The 16,673-nt window shown below is 38.7% G+C and overlaps 1 protein-coding gene across 1 annotated transcript in view; it reads left to right on the top strand.

Annotated features, from left to right (window-relative positions):
* Positions 1 to 16,187, top strand: part of ASIC5 (acid sensing ion channel subunit family member 5) — a 37,753-nt gene extending 21,566 nt beyond the window's left edge. The window contains exons 7-10 of the mRNA XM_068990307.1: positions 538 to 594; positions 2,615 to 2,783; positions 13,071 to 13,162; positions 15,997 to 16,187. Coding sequence (XP_068846408.1) covers positions 538 to 594; positions 2,615 to 2,783; positions 13,071 to 13,162; positions 15,997 to 16,187 — 509 coding nt within the window. The remainder of the gene's footprint in view (positions 1 to 537; positions 595 to 2,614; positions 2,784 to 13,070; positions 13,163 to 15,996) is intronic.
* The last annotated feature ends 486 nt before the right edge of the window (positions 16,188 to 16,673 follow it).

The following is a 16,673-nucleotide window of genomic DNA, read 5'->3' on the forward strand; positions in this document are numbered from 1 at the left end:
CTGAAACTTGGTTTCTTCATTTGTGAAATGGTGATTTACACGTCTTACAATCACCGTAGGAAAGAATGAGACGACAAATGTAAAAGTGAGTTTAAATTCCAAAGATATGAAGAGTTGGAAATCATTATTCCTACTTGCAGTTCAGTTCAGTCTCTCAGTCACGTCCAGGTCTTTGTAACCCCATGGACTGCAGCATGCCAGGCTTCATTGCCCATCATCAACTCCTGGAGCTTGCTCAAACTCATGTCCATCAAGTCAGTGATGCCATCCAACCATCTCATCCCCTGTCATCCCCTTCTCCTCCTGCCTTCAATCTTTTCTAGCATCAGGGTCTTAAGACTTTAAATGAAATGGATAAATGGAAAGAAACATGGAAGAAAACAAAAACATTATTTTCTTCCTCCCAGTCTGCATTTTCATCGGGTACCGTGTTTTCATACTAGTTTTTGCAAAAGGATAGATGAAGAGTGTTTTTGTCATTATTTCACTCATTTCATAAAATGTAAAGTCTGTATATTTACCCTTTTTATTTTTAAGGAAATGGGATAGAGTGTGACCTACAAAAGTTTTACAACTGTGTGTCTCCTATACTCGGTAAGTGGCTTAATTTATTTCTCTACTTTCAAGATTTATATGAAAGTTGCTCAGAATCATACAAGACTTTAAATCATACTATAGATAGTTCAGAAATGAAACAAGAGAGACTATAGAGGTAGTTTTTCAATGTTCTTAAATTTAATGGCAATAGCTTACACAGTAAAACACAATGAAAAGCCTTTCTTACTTCAAAATACGTCTGAATCAAAGATATGCACTATCAAAGTGACAGTAAGAGAGCTGTGGTTTTTACTTCTAATTTTTTTAAACTGTAAACATTTTTATAATGAAAGTAGCTTTGTTGGTTTTTCTTATTACATACATAAAACACACTTGTGATTAGTTCAAACACTACAGAGTAGGAAAGAATCACTTGAAAATCAATAGAAATAGCATCAGTTTGAAAATTACTGTCACAATTTAGATGATCATTCTTTTCCTCATTCATTTCATTACATGTAACTTATATATAAGTGTGTATGGATAGTTTTTACATAAATGGAATCACAATGTACATTACACTCATACTGGGGACAGCTTCGTTCACTTATATATCTCTTACCTTAACTCTCAACCAATGTTAACACTCCAATACATTCTACCATAATTTTCTCCACAAATATAGTTTTCTATTTATGATTTTAAGTCATTGGTTATTTTATTAAAATGGAATCATACTATATACCCTTCTATGAAACTTGCTTATCTAACCTGTTGCAGAAATATCTCCAGGAAAGCAGGACCAGATTTCAGAGACTCCTTTTAATGGCTGTAAAATATTTCATGGAACGGGCATGGGTAGAAATGATCTGATATTTTTAAACAGCTTTACAAGCTGAATATGCAGAAGTCACATTACTAAGTGAGGAGTTAAAATTACATTGTCAAATTTCTTGTCATTTCCTTTCCCTGAAAAAGGATGAATGTGAAGTTTGGGGAAACATTATGCATGCAGTTACTTCTTGGGGGAGTTTTATGGGGAAATGGGATCAGAAGAGTGCATGTGTGCGTGCACGTGCATGTATGTGTCTGTGCATGTATATGTAGGTGCGTGTGTGTGTGTGTAGGGAAAACGTGAGATTATTGACAGTCATCTTTCAGAAACAGGGGATGCCTACAAAAGTCATTCTCAGAGGAGTATCAATAGGAGAATCTAGAAAACAAGCCCAAAGTTGGTCCTTATTCAAGGTCTTGGTGAACAAAGGATTCACTGGAATTTCAGTAACAAAACCACAAGGAAAACAAGAACTGGAACATTTGCTGAAAACAAAGAGCAACAAGATGGGCCCAGTCACTGGTCCAAAAGTGCCTGTGGGCAAACACCACTCCCTTCCCAAGACACACTCAAATGGGGGTTGTGGTTGCTGAGGAGAAGCCAGAGGACAGGAAACTAAGTGAGAAAGTCACTGCATCCCCAGACCCAAGGACCTCAGCACCCCACAGCACGATGCATACCATCTTTATTGAAACAAGCCCAAGAGTACATTTGGTTTAAACCTGTGTCACTCACTTTCAAGATGATGTTTCTAAGTTCCTCTCAAGGTGATGTAAGGTCACAAAAACTTTCCATCTTTTATCCAAATGTCTAATATCTTATGAAAACAAGCCCAGAGACTTTCTGGTAAGAAATTCTTACTTCTAACAAAGATATGAATCCAGTGACACCATGAATTCAAGGTTAACCCCTATGATTTATATTGTCTTCTTTGCTCTATTTGTACTAAAATGTAAACAGAATATAAATACCACTTGTTAAGGAAGCAGTGATTGAACTTGTTAACCACTGTTTTAAACATAGGGATTTCCCCCTAAAGGCTCTGACTGTAAAGAATCCACGTTCAAGCAGGAGATGTGGGTTCATTCCCTGGGTCAGAAAGATCCCCTTGAGAAGGAAATGGCAACCCACCCCAGTATTCTTGCACAGTGAAAGTGAAATGATAAAATTTTGAAAAGCTCTGTCCTCCCCACTGTGAAATAATCTTTTTCTCCAAATATCCTGTCCTAATTTTCATCTCAGACCACATTGAAGTTAAGGGATTGTGTACGGTGGGAACACACAATTCCAGCTGCCCTGTACCTTGTGAAGAAACAGAATACCCCGCGTTCATTTCTTATTCTACTTTTCCGAGCCAAAAAGCTTTGAAATATCTTTCCAAGAAGTTGAATCAAAGCCAGCAATATATCAGGTATTTGTTTCAGCCTTGTATATTATTTCTAATTAACATACATATTTTCTTTACTTTCAAAGACTCCAGGAATGAAATTCTGATCAATCACAGGAAGCAAGGGCTGACAGCAGTGAATCATCAATGAAAGCCTAGAATTTTAAAGGTAGAAAAGAGCTTGTCTTTCAATCCCTTAACTTAATTGAGTGAAAAGTGAAATAAGGACTGAATAATTTGCTTATGATCTTACACTTTTGGCCCAACTGGGGAATAATGCTAACACGACTGAAAACATGAAAATCCCTTACAGCTTAGCTGGTAAAGAATCCTCCTGCAATGCAGGAGACCCCAGTTCAATTCCTAGGTAGGGAAGTTCCCCTGGAGAAGCGATAGGCTACCCAGTCCAATATTCTTGGGCTTCCCTGGTAGCTCAGATGGTAAAGAATCCACCTGCAATGCAGGAGACCTGGGTTCAATCCCTGGGCTGGGAAGATTCCCTGGAGAAGGAAACAGCTACCCATTCCAGTATTCTTGCTTGGAGAATCCCATGGACAGAGGAGCCTGGCGGGCTACAGTCCACAGAGTCATAAAGAGTCAGATATGATTGAGCAGCTAAGCACAACCACATATTTTATAAAGTTTGGGTATACTAATAACTGTATTAATTAAAGGGAATACAAATTATTCTCATTTTACAGAGGAAAGGAGTAAAGTTAATGCATTTCAAGTGAACTGTCCTGTGAAGGTCCTTAGTGGCACACAGAGAATTTATGCCCCAAACCTAAACTCTGGTCTCTGTATATTTTCCACAGGGATACATCACTACAATTTTGATGAACTAAAGATTATATTAGGTCTCCTGCTGTATCACTCTCCTATCAGAAATAAATCAAACTTCATAAAAAATGTTTTAAAAATCAGGCAGCATCATAATATTTATCTTTGTATTTTATTCATATTTTTAAGTTGAGGACCTGAAATATCAATATAATACATTTGGTGTTTGTACTTAAGTCTATTATAATAAAATATATTAATTAATTAAATGTGGATTTACTTTTGTACAGCCAAGTATCTGACTTTGAAAGCATATTTCAGGTTTTAAGCTGGTATGTATTTTAATGAAACAAACAAAAAAAACATTCTCCCAGTGTAAATTCCTAGACAATAAAATGATCTTTCAAATCAGGAAGAAAAAGTCTTTTCATTAAGATGGAGTTGATAGGGCATCACTTTAAACAGTTGGATGAAAAGATAGAAAGCTAGAAAATTTGCAGCTATATCTTTGTCAGCACTTCTGTCTCTAGTATTGATGCCTCTATTTCATTTTAATATGGAAAACTGATGTGTTTATAATATTATTCCTATTATACTTAGCTGTGCCTGAGAAGAGCACTTCATGTGATTTTTTGGCTGGAAAAAATCTCCTGGGCTCCCTGTTTATCATGCAGAGGATGTGGGCTTTATTTTAGAGACATATTGGTGAAGTCAGAAAAAAAACTCATTGTTAAACAAAATGACTCTAGAGAATGTTGTTGTTTTTTTCTCCTAAAATTTATATTACTGTAAGTAGCTACCCATTAACCTCATCCTATAACTGACGCATGGGGACCTTGCAGGCTTGTGACTAGCAGAGGCCAGTGCCGGGAGGGCTAAGGCGAGTGGCTAAACAAACACAGCTGGACTCAGGGCTGTCCAAATCCTAGACAGAGCCAGGGGTTAGAAATCACATATATAAATAAAAATTTGCTTTGTGTACAGAGATCAAAAATCGAAGAGTGGTTAATCAGAAAACATGAAGAGTTTGTTGTTGTTGTTTAGTTGCTAAGTGGTATCTGATTCTTTCACCACCCATGAACTCTAGCCCACCAGGCTCCTTTGTTTATGGGATTTTCCAGGCAAGAATACTGGAGTGAGTTGCCATTTCCTTCTCCAGGGGATCTTCCTGACCCAGGGATCGAACTTGCATCTCCTGCATTGGCAGGTGGATTCTTTACCACCGAGCCACCAGGAAAGAGCATACAGTTTGTTAGGAAAGCAGTTACAAAAGCTTAGCATCAGTAGGGTTTAAAGCACTCTTAATTTAACCATGAAGTGTGATGGTGGTGGCACAAACCAGCCCAAGACTATGACCAGTCTGGAGCCCCAAGTGGCAGTTGCTGGATTCCATCAAGAAGGAGGTAAGAAGATTAGCCTGATTGAAGCAGACCCTATGGAAGTGAATTGTGGCTCAATTTAGGCCAATTTCATTAGCAAAATAAATTTTTGTTTAATTGAATGAATTTTCAAGTAAATTTTGTATAAAATGATTTGGTTTATTAAAAAAATTATTCCCCTCAATTAATCCATCACTAAAACTTAAGCATGTGGAAGCATTTTTTAGTGTTTTATAAATGGGATAAACACTCTATTTTTTCTTTGATCTTCTTACCCTCATTAAAATCCAGGTTTTATTTTATAAATGTACCTCTTGACATAAACAAGTATTCTTGGATCTAAATTCTGAAAAATTTTCCTATCACCATGAAATGTAGTTTCAAAGAGACCCAAATTACTAGCAAGTCACTCACTCTGGAGGAGCTGAGTAAACCTTGTGATATTTTTATAGGGGTTGAATTTATCTTCTCTCCAAAATGCAAATAGATAATTTTGGAAAATGGCTCTAACTTTTGTGCTTGGGAAATTAAACAGTATTATCAGTTTACACGCAAATTTGGATCACAAAAAGATTGCAATATTGCTAAAATTTGTCAGCTTCCAAAACAACCTTATTATTTCCTTCACTTTGGCTGCTGTTTTATTATTTGCAAATATTATGATACCCCTTGCTTAGCTACTTAAACGCAGTACATTCCCCTGTTACCCAGGGTTAAACCAATGGAAATTAAGTAAACATATTAATGATATATTTTGAATTAATTCTATTTGGGAATATTGATTTCTAAATGGTAAACAATCAGGAGAGTGATTTACAACCATGCCTCCCAGCTATTAAAGATACCACATAATTCCAGGAATCATTGCTAATAGAACCTATTCTTTTCTCTTTTTTACTTTTTATTTTATATTGGACTATAGGCCTAGCATGCTGCGATTCATGGTGTCGCAAAGAGTCAGACACGACTGAGCGACTGAACTGAACTGAACTGATAGCTGATTTATAATGTTGTGTTAGTTTCAGATGTACAGCTGATCCAGTTACACATATACACATATCTATTCCAAAATCTTTTCCCATTTACATATTACATTACATAATAAGATCTTTCTTAATGAAACTATTGTTGCATATGAAAACCATCAGGTAGTTGATTTTTACCTCAGTTTAAAAGACAGAGAGGTTAAATATTTATAAATTTATTCATTCGTTGTTTTCTTCTTTGATTTGTTCCCTTATTTGTCCATTTCACAAATTGGAAATGAGTGCCTTTTGTGTGCCAGTATTCTGGAGTGCTCTAAAAACTAGAGATACTTCTGTGCATAAAAGATAAACCCCTGCCATGCTACACGCGTGCCCTGTGGAGTGAAGATGGACAATAAATATATGGGGCAACCAGCCATGGTGCTGAGTGCCTGGGAGGGGAAGGGAAAGGAAAGAAGGAGTCAGAGTCGGGGAGGGCTGGTCTCAGCATGAAGGACTGAGATCAAGTAAGACTGTCCTGGCAGGGTGATAGCTGAGCAAAGACCCAGTGCTTCTCAAACTTATCAGTGTCAAAGTCCCTTTACAGTCTTCAGAATCACTGAGGAGTCCAATGAGTTCTCCTTCATGTGAGTTTTAAGTATCAATATTTGCCATATTAGGAAAGTAAGGTGTGACTTCTTAAATTTATTGATTCACTTAAAACAACAATAATGAATGTGCTATACAGTAATGTAAGTAAAAGCTTTTATAAAGATTAACTATTTCCAAAAATGTTTAGGAAGAGGAGTAGTATTGTTTTAGGATGTGGTAGGTGTCTTCAGTGTCTGACGAGAGAAGACAGCTGGATTCTCATTTTTGCATTTAATCTGTTGGGTTATGTTGTTTGGTTGGAGAACATGAAGACAACTTTGCATGAAACAAATGTATAGTTCAAAAAGGGAGGCCTATTTTTAAAGCCTTTATAGATAATTGTGATATTTTTCTTTGATGATACATCAAAAATCAACAAGACTAGCTTCTTACATGTTAACATCAGTATGTGTTTTGTGATTTGCCCAGAGGGACTGAGGTCAACTCTTTATTTTTTAAATATAAATTTATTTATTTTAATTGGAGGTTAATTACTCCACAATATTATATTGGTTTTGCCATACATCAACATGTATCCACCACAGGTATATACGTGTTCCCCATCCTGAACCCCCCTCCCTCCTCCCTCCCTGTACCATCCCTCTGGGTCGTCCCAGTGCACCAGTTCCAAGCATCCAGTATCATGCATCGAACCTGGACTGGCGATTCGTTTCATATATGATATTATACATGTTTCAATGCCATTCTCCCAAATCATCCCACCCTCTCCCTCTCCCACAGAGTCCAAAAGCCTGTTCTATATATCTGTGTCTCCTTTGCTGTCTTGCATACAGGGTTAGCATTACCATCTTTCTAAATTCATATATATGTGTTAGTATACTATATTGGTGTTTTTCTTTCTGGCTTACTTCACTCTGTTAAATAGGCTCCAGTTTCAACATTTGATGGCACTGTTGAGATTCATGCTGCCATACATGCATCAGGAGGGTATGAAAAATGTACTTATTGTTCACATAATGACACTTTCTGTGAACAGAAGGACAGGCTCCCAGGCAGAACTTTTCCTGGTTTGTGAGAGAACAAGAAAAGGCAGCTGGGTCTGCCTGGCCTTATGGTTTTGAGGTAGGACTTGGACAAACAATCTGAGATGAGGGCCAGGGTCTGTGTGGTTGAGCTCTCCCAGGTGCCAAAGGGGGAAGAGCATGGCTTTCTCATCACTTTAACTCTTTGAGGACAAGAAAGGGGTGGGGTGGCATTTGAAAGCTGTCATCTCTGAAACGTCAAAACATATCAGTGAATTTTTCATATGCAATTCTATTTATACTCACTTGCACTTTATACAAACTTGCACTTTCAATGGGTCTTTTATTTGTGCATGGTTTGGAACATCGTTTATTGGGCATTAGAAAAATTCTTTTAGCTATGAGCATTTTCCAAATATCAATCTACTTAATTATATAATACACATTGCAATGTAATAACATTACTTTTCCTATCATGCTGCTGTTGTTAAGTCGCTTCAGTCATGTCCGACTCTGTGCAACCCCATAGACAGCAGCCCACCAGGCTCCGCTGTCCCTGGGATTTTCCAGGCAAGAACACTGGAGTGGGTTGCCATTTCCTTCTCCAATGCATGAAAGTGAAAAGTGAAAGTGAAGTCGCTCAGTCGTGTCCAACTCAGCAACCCCGTGGACTGCAGCCTACCAGGCTCCTCCATACATGGGATTTTCCAGGCAAGAGTACTGGAGTGGATTCCCTTTGCCTTCTCTGTTTCCTATCATAAAAGTCTTTAAAAGTTGAGTTATCAAGCTCCTCATAGCAGACATAAATTTTCCAGAATTTTAACTTTAGCTTTAATTTTAAAAGCTTAATTTTTAAGCTTTAATTTTAAAAGCTTAAAATTTATTATTGACCTCAAGTCTTATCAGTTATTCTTGATGCAACAAGCTCATTTTGTTTATTATTTTGAAAATCTCTGCCAAATTTCACATTCTTAAGAACTATAGTTTGTCAGCCATTCCTTCAAGTGAAAATGATGTTCCATATCAAAAGTGGCTACTGCAGCTTTCTTGAAATAATAATCATAGTGGAAATGTTAGATAACATGTCAGTATTTTATGAAAATAATTTTGACTTTGTGAACTTCCAAAAGAGATAACAGGGATCCCTAGGGGTCTGTGTGGGCTTCCCTGATGGCTCAATTGGTAAAGAATCCACCTGCAATCCATGAGGTGTGGGTTCCATCCCTGGTTCAGGAAGACCCCCTGGAGGATGGCATGGCAACCTACTCCAGTATTCTGGCCTGGAGATTCCCATGGACAGAGGAGCCTGGCAGGCTACAGTTTATGAGGTTTCAAAGAATCTGATACCGAGCGACTAAGCAGGCATGCACAGTAGAGGTCTATGACCACACTTTGAAAATTGTTAGGCTTTAAGGTGATATAAGAGCTGGTCTCAATATTAATGGGAAAAAGGCACTTCAGGAAGGAAAACCACATGCCAAGAAAAGTCCTAGGCTGACAAGCGCATCTTATATATGGGTAGAATAGCCTGGAAATTGGTGTGGCAGGAAGCAGAGTAGATGATAGCCAAGGATGGGTAAGCATCAGTCACCATGAACAGGTCAGTGGTAGACAGAAATCTCATAATGCCACAGAGGGCGAATCTCTGGGGAGCTCTCAGCAGGAAAGTGATATGATTTACAAGTTGCAAAAGTATTGCCTTGGTTCTTGTGTGAAGAGCAGAGGGTATCTGTTGAGATGGAGTACACTAAGGTCAGAAGTAGAAGGAGAAACCAGAAAGCGATTGGAAAAATCCAGGTGAGAGATGATGGAGGTTTAGGCAAAGGTGGTCTCAGTGGATGGGTGAGAGGTTGGATTCTGGATATATTTGAAGGTAAAGCAAATACTTACTGATGCATTAGCTGTGAAGTGTTATTGCATTAAAAATGAAGAAATATCTAATGTTTGACTTGGAATATTTGAAATGTCTGTTGAACATCAAGTAGAATACCAAGAGGCAATTAGATGTATTAATGAATTCAAAGGTAGTGTCTGGGTTGAAGATGGTAAGTGTACATAAGAGTTATTTCAAAATAGTTATTTAGCCACTCTGGCTGCATATAAAGATTTCCAGAAAACAGTGAGAAAACTGTCTCTGCCCAAAATACTAATGATGTAAGGTAAATGACTACCACTTATTAAAAGCACAATAGATGCAGGTTCTGTGTCAGTTCTTTGCATTTATTATTTAATTGCTTCTTGCCACAGAACTGAAATCCAGACTACAGAAGAAGCAACCAGGACCTGGGAAAAGAAGGTGGTTTCTCCAGGACCACATAAGTCACAAAGAACAGGACCCAGATTTGAATTAAAGTTAGACACACAGTCAAGCATTTGTAAATCATATACTCAGTAGATATTTACTTTCAATGTCTTTTTCCAGTTTCTCAGGAATGAAGCACAGAAAAGTTATTAGGTCAGGAGAAAAATTATTCTCCCTAAATACCAACATGACATGAATGCATTCAAACTGAAGCTATAGTGATTAGTACTGAACACAATGTCATGTCTAATTCAATACTCAACAACCTCTGAGACAAAAATAAATACTACCTTTGTCAAATGGGAATTAAAAGACCATTTGCCAAACCTTCTGTCTGTGCCTGTGAGGGCTACCGTGTTAGAATAAAGGCTGAGAATAGAATAAGTCAGCTAAGACTGTCACAAAAGGTGGTCAGAACCTCTCCTAATGGGGGGGTAGCCCAGGGCAACAGAGGGCAACACAGTTCAGTTCAGTTCACTCACTCAGTCATGTCCAATTCTTTGTGACCCCATCAACCGCAGCATGCCAGGCCTCCCTCTCCATCACCAGCTCCCAGAGTTTACCCAAGCTCATGTCCATTGAGTCGGTGATGCCATCCAACCATCTCATCCTCTGTCATCACCTTCTCCTCCTGCCTTCAATCTTTCCCAGCATCAAGGTCTTTTCAAATGAGTCAACTCTTTGCATTAACTGGCCAAAGTATTGGAGTTTCAGCTCCAGCATCAGTCCTTCTAATGAACACTCAGGACTGATCTTCTTTAGGATAGACTGGTTGGACTCCTTGCAGTCCAAGGGACTCTCAAAGGTCTTCTTCAACACCACAGTTCCAAAGCATCAGTTCTTCAGTGCTCAGCTTTCTTTATAGTCCAAGTCTCACATCCATACATGATTACTGGAAAAGCTATAGCCTTGATGAGACCGACCTTTGCTGGCTAAGTAATGTCTCTGGTTTTTAATATGCTGTCTAGGTTGGTCATAACTTTCTTTCCAAGGAGTAAGCGTCTTTTAATTTCATGGCTGCAGTCACCAGCTGCAGTGATTTTGGAGCCCCCCAAAATAAAGCCACTGTTTCCACTGCTTCCCCATCTATTTGCCATGAAATGATAGGACCAGATGCCATGATCCTAGTTTTTTGAATGTTGATCTTTATGCCAACTTTTTCACTCTCCTCTTTCACTTTCTTCAAGAGGCTCTTTAGTTCTTCACTTTCTGGCATAAAGGTGGTGTCATCTGCATATCTGAAGTCATTGATATTTCTCCCAGCAATCTTGATTGCAGCTTGTGCTTCTTCGAGCCCAGCATTTCTCATGATGTACTCTGCATAGAAGTTAAATAAGCAGGGTGACAATACACAGCCTTGACGTACTCCTTTTCCTATTTGGAACCAGTCTGTTGTTCCATGTCCAGTTGTAACTGTTGCTTCTTGACCTGCATATAGGTTTCTCAAGAGGCAAGTCAGGTGGTCTGGTATTCCCAACTCTTTCAGGATTGTCCACAGTTTCTTGTGATCCACACAGTCAAAGGCTTTGGCATAGTCAATAAAGCAGAAATAGATGTTTTTCTGGAACTCTCTTGCTTTTTCCATGATCCAGCAGATGTTGGCAATTTGATCTCTGGTTCCTCTGCATTTTCTAAAACCAGCTTGAACATCTAGAAGATCATGGTTCATGCATTGCTGAAGCCTGGCTTGGAGAATTTTGAGTATTACTTTACTACCGTGTGAGATGAGTGTGATTGTGCGGTAGTTTGAGCATTCTTTGGCATTGCCTTTCTTTGAGATTGGAATGAAACTGACCTTTTCCAGTCCTGTGGCCACTGCTGAGTTTTCCAAATTGGCTGGCATATTGAGTGCAGCACTTTCACAACATCATCTTTTAGCATTTGAAATAGCTCAAGTGGAATTCCATCACCTCCACTAGCTTTGTTCATAGTGATGCTTCCTAAGGCCAACTTGACTTCACATTCCAAGATGTCTGGCTCTAGGTGAGCGATCACACCATCATGATTAACTGGGTTGTGAATATCTTTTTGTACAGTTCTTCTGTGTATTCTTGCCACCTCTTATTAATATCTTTTACTTCTGTTAGGTCCATATGATTTCTGTCCTTTATTGAGCCCATCTTTGCATGAAATGATCCCTTGGTAACTCTAATTTTCTCGAGGAGATCTCTAGTCTTTCCCATTCTATTGTTTTCCTCTATTTCTTTGCATTGATCACTGAGGAAGGCTTTCTTATATCTCCTTGCTGTTCTTTGAAACTCTGCATTCAAATGGGAATATCTTTCCTTTTCTCCTTAGCTTTTCACTTCTCTTCTTTTCACAGTTATTTGTAAGACCTCCTCAGACAGCCATTTTGCTTTTTTGCATTTCTTTTTATTTGGGATGGTCTTGATCCCTGTCTCCTGTACAATGTCATGAAACTCCATCCATAGTTCCTCGGGTACTCTGTCTATCAGAGCTAGTCCCTTAAATCCACTTCTCATTTCCACTGTATAATCATAAGGGATATGATATAGGTTGTACCTGAATGGTCTAGTGGTTTTCCCTACTTTCTTCAGTTTGGCAAGTCTGAATTTGGCAATAAGGAGTTCATGATCTGAGCCACAGTCAGCTCCCAGTCTTATTTTTGCTAACTGTATAGAGCTTCTCCATCTTTGGGTGCAAAGATTACAATCAATCTTATTTCGAATGTGGTCCACTGGAGAAAGGAATGGCAAACAACTTCAGGATTTTTGCTTTTTCCCATGAACAGTATGAAAAGGCAAAAAGATGGGACACTGAAAGATGAACTCCCCTGGTTGGTAGGTGCCCAATATGTTACTGGAGATCAGTGGAGAAATAACTCCAGAAATAATGAAGAGACAGAGCCAAAGCAAAAACCACACCCAGTTGTAGATGTGACTGGTGATAGAAGCAAGGTTTGATGCTATAAAGAGGGCAACATAGCTTAGGTCTAAGTATTTTAAAGGTACAAAATAAGATACCTAACTGTTTGATAAAATATGCTTGCCCACCTACCTCAAGTACATGGTCAAAATGACAAAGTCAGAAATATCAGCAGAACCATAGATTTCTTTTCATATGATTGAAAGTTGGCAAATATCAAAGACAGATAAATTTAATTATATTCCACATGTTCAAGTGTGGGCAATGTTTATATGAGTAACCAAAAAAGAGAAAGTAATTCAAAAGCTGAAAAAATAAAATTGGGGTGACAATCTTGAGCTCAATGAACTCTTTTTTATCCCCAGGGAGAATCTTGTGAATATTGAAATAAACTATAGTGACTTAAACTATAAGATAACCCAGCAGCAAAAAGCAGTGAGTGTCTCTGAGTTACTTGGTAAGTATTATCTAGCTGTTCCTCAATTTTTTTTTAATTTATCTATTTTAATTGAAGGCCAATTACTTTAGATTTTGTGGTGGTTTCTGACACACATTGACCTGAATCAGCCATGGGTGTGCATGTGTCGCCCTGTCCTGAACCCACAACCCCCTTCCCTCCCCTCCCCGTCCCTCTGGGTTGTCCCAAGCACCGGCTTTGAGTGCCCTACTTCATGCATCGAACTTGCACTGGTCATCTATGTCACATATGGTAATATGCATGTTTCAATGCTATTCTCTCAAATCATCCCACCCTCACCGTCTCCCACAGAGTCCAAAAGTCTGTTCTTTATATCTGTACCTCTTTTATTGTCTTGCATATAGGGTCATCGTTACCATCTTTCTAAATTCCAGATATATGCATTAATATACTGTATTGGTGTTTTTCTTTCTGACTGACTTCACTCTGTATAATCGCCTCCAGTTTCATCCACCTCATTAAAACTGACTCAAATGCATTCTTTATAATAGCTGAGTAATATTCCATTGTGTATATGCACCACAGCTTTCTTATCCATTCATCTGCTGATGGACATCTAGGTTGCTTCCATGTCCTAGCACTCCGATGAACATTGGGGTACACGTGTCTCTTTCAATTCTGGTTTCCTTGGTGTGTTTGCCCAGTAATGGGGTTGCTGCATCATAAGGCAGTTCTATTTCCAGTTTTTTAAGGAATCTCCACACTGTTCTCCATAGTGGCTGTACTAGTTTGCGTTCCCACCTACAGTGTAAGAGGGTTTCCCTTTCTTCCACACCCTCTCCAGCATTTATTGTTTGTAGATTTTTTGATGGCAGCCATTCTAAGCAGCATGAGATGGTACCTCACTGTGGTCTTGATTTGCATTTCTCTGATAATGAGTGATGTTGAGCATCTTCTCATGTGTTTGTTAGCCATCTGCATGTCTTCTTTGTAGAAATGTCTGTTCCTCAATTTTAAAAAAATTTCTATCAGTTTATTTTCCTTTCATATTTAAGGTTTAGCTTATCAATGGAAAGAAATAATCCATGGTGCTTGTCTTTCACTTGTCATGTAAATCTGACACCTTTCCAGGCTCTGGACATGTCTCCAGCAAATGCAGCGGGGTGCTCACAAATAAGGCAGGGCTCATGGACTTCCCAGGTGGCGCAGTGGTAAAGAACCGCCTGCCAATGTAGGAGACTCAAGAGACATGAGTTCCATCCCTGGGTTCGAAAGATCCCCTGGAGGAGGAAATGGCAACCCATTCCACTATTCTTGCCTGGAAAACTCTGTGGACAGCAGAGGAACCTGACGGGCTGCAGTCCATGGGGTTGAAAGAATCAGCCATGACTGTGCACAGTACAGGGTTCAGTGCATGGTCTCATGGTCACTCAGCATCTGCCTTCACCCAGATGTATCTAACCCCATGTCTGGGTCGAATATCAGCGTCACTGACCTCTGCAACAAATTCCACCCAGACTGGGCTGCAAAGAACCTGAAAAAGTAAAATCTGCATTTAAGTTACAAACACTACCTGTTCATGCTTCTCCATCATTCAGTCCTTGGCAAACTTAACCACTGAATTCCAGATCTCACTGTCTCTCAGAGGAGATTGCGGAACAGACAGAACAGGAATCAGAGTCAGGTTGAGTGACCAAGGTCAAACCCTGGTGGCTGAGCCAATCTCCTCAACACAATGCAGAATCCTCAGTGCTCTTGGATGGGCTTTCCTGGTAGCTCAGCTGGTAAAGAATCCACCTACAATGTGGGAGACCTAGGTTTGATTCCTGGGTTGGGAAGATCCCCTGGAGAAGTACATGGCTACCTACTCCAGTGTTCTGGCCTGGAGAATTCCATGGACTGTATAGAGTCTATGGGGTCACACACTGGAGTGGGGTGCCATTGCCTTCTCCAATAGAGTCAGATAGGACTGAGCAACTTTCACCTTCATACTCAATCCGTCGCCAGGTCTTACAAAAATAACATTGTCCTAAGGATGGCTCAGGGCAAAGAGGATAAGATTAGTAATGTAATCTATTTACAAAGGCAGTGCTTGAGAAGTCAGATTCACAGAGACGAAAAATAGGGTGGTGGATGCAAGGGACTGGGGAAGAGGGCAGTGATGAGTCAGTATTTAATGAGGACAGAGTTTCTGCTGGGGAAAATGAGAAAGTTCTGGAGACAGATGCTGGTGATGATTTTATGACAATGGGAATGTACTTAATGCCACAGAATTGTACACTTAAAACTGACTAACATGGCTAATTTTATTCTATATACATTTTGCCACAAAAAAAGCACAAACAATAAAGACTTATAGATGCTGAAAAACTTGTTAAAAAGAAGGCAGTACTGTGTTCATATATCTTAGTTCAATGAAATACTGCAAATGCTTACAAAGAAATTGTTTGGACACTTGAGGTCATAAACTGCTTGGAAATCTGTTCCTGGAAAGTATCATTAACCAGTAAGGCTGTCCTGGTGTCCAATTTCTGCTCTCCATTCTGTTCCCCACTTAGAAATGAATGTGTGATTGTCTAGGATGTTTTATGAATTTGCTGAGATTTAATACCCTCCAAAGTCCTTGAGTTGTATTTTTGGAAATAGAATTTATGTTTTCTTTCTTTCTTTTTTGAGATAATTATGTGAATGTTACTCTGAGGTATTATTTATTGCTACTGCATTATTTATGCTAAACAATACCATTAGCTCATATTCATATATCAGCTATTATTAACTTTTGAGCTTCAAATAATTTAAAATCTAGTAATGTTTAATTTGCTTTTTATGGAATAAGCATGATTTATTCACTTTCTTTATTGGCTTTATTACAGCAGATGTTGGTGGTCAGCTGGGCCTATTTTGTGGGGCCAGTGTGATTACAATTATAGAAATTATTGAGTATATATTCACCAATTTCTACTGGATATGCATTTTGTTCTTGCTGAAGATCCCTGAAATGGCCCAGGGCGCTCCTGCACCTCAGAATCACCTGGGGAATAAAGACAGCATGGAGGTATGCTGATGTCCACTTAGGACAAAAGCATTTGTTCTTCTCTTCACGATACCTTCAGATTTACTCACGGCTTATTCACTGCTCTGTAACTTTATGCTATAGTCCTGGAGAGATCTATCTTTTTATACATACTTCATCTCTGTCTGTGTCTTTAATTACACATCCATATTGATTTATATATTAAAAAAAGAAACAAGCGCTGTCTTGGGTTTTTTTCCACCATGGAATTAATTGATTAATTCCCAGTACCCAGAACAGTAGAGATTATATAGTAGGCATTTCAGAAATACTTATTAATGATTGAAAGCATGTGCAATAGAAAAGACACTCTTTATGATTAACTACATAAGTTAGACATGATAGATATGCTATATTTGAGGAGACAAGATACTTCTTTATTCAGGAAGCAGCGCATGTAATTTGTGCTTTATAAAATTTCTGAGAGATTTTATTTTGGGGAAAGTTCAGCATGATTTCTTTTCTTTTGTCTGGAAA

The sequence above is a fragment of the Capricornis sumatraensis genome, chromosome 17 (assembly GCF_032405125.1).
Source record: "Capricornis sumatraensis isolate serow.1 chromosome 17, serow.2, whole genome shotgun sequence".
NCBI lineage: Eukaryota > Metazoa > Chordata > Mammalia > Artiodactyla > Bovidae > Capricornis > Capricornis sumatraensis.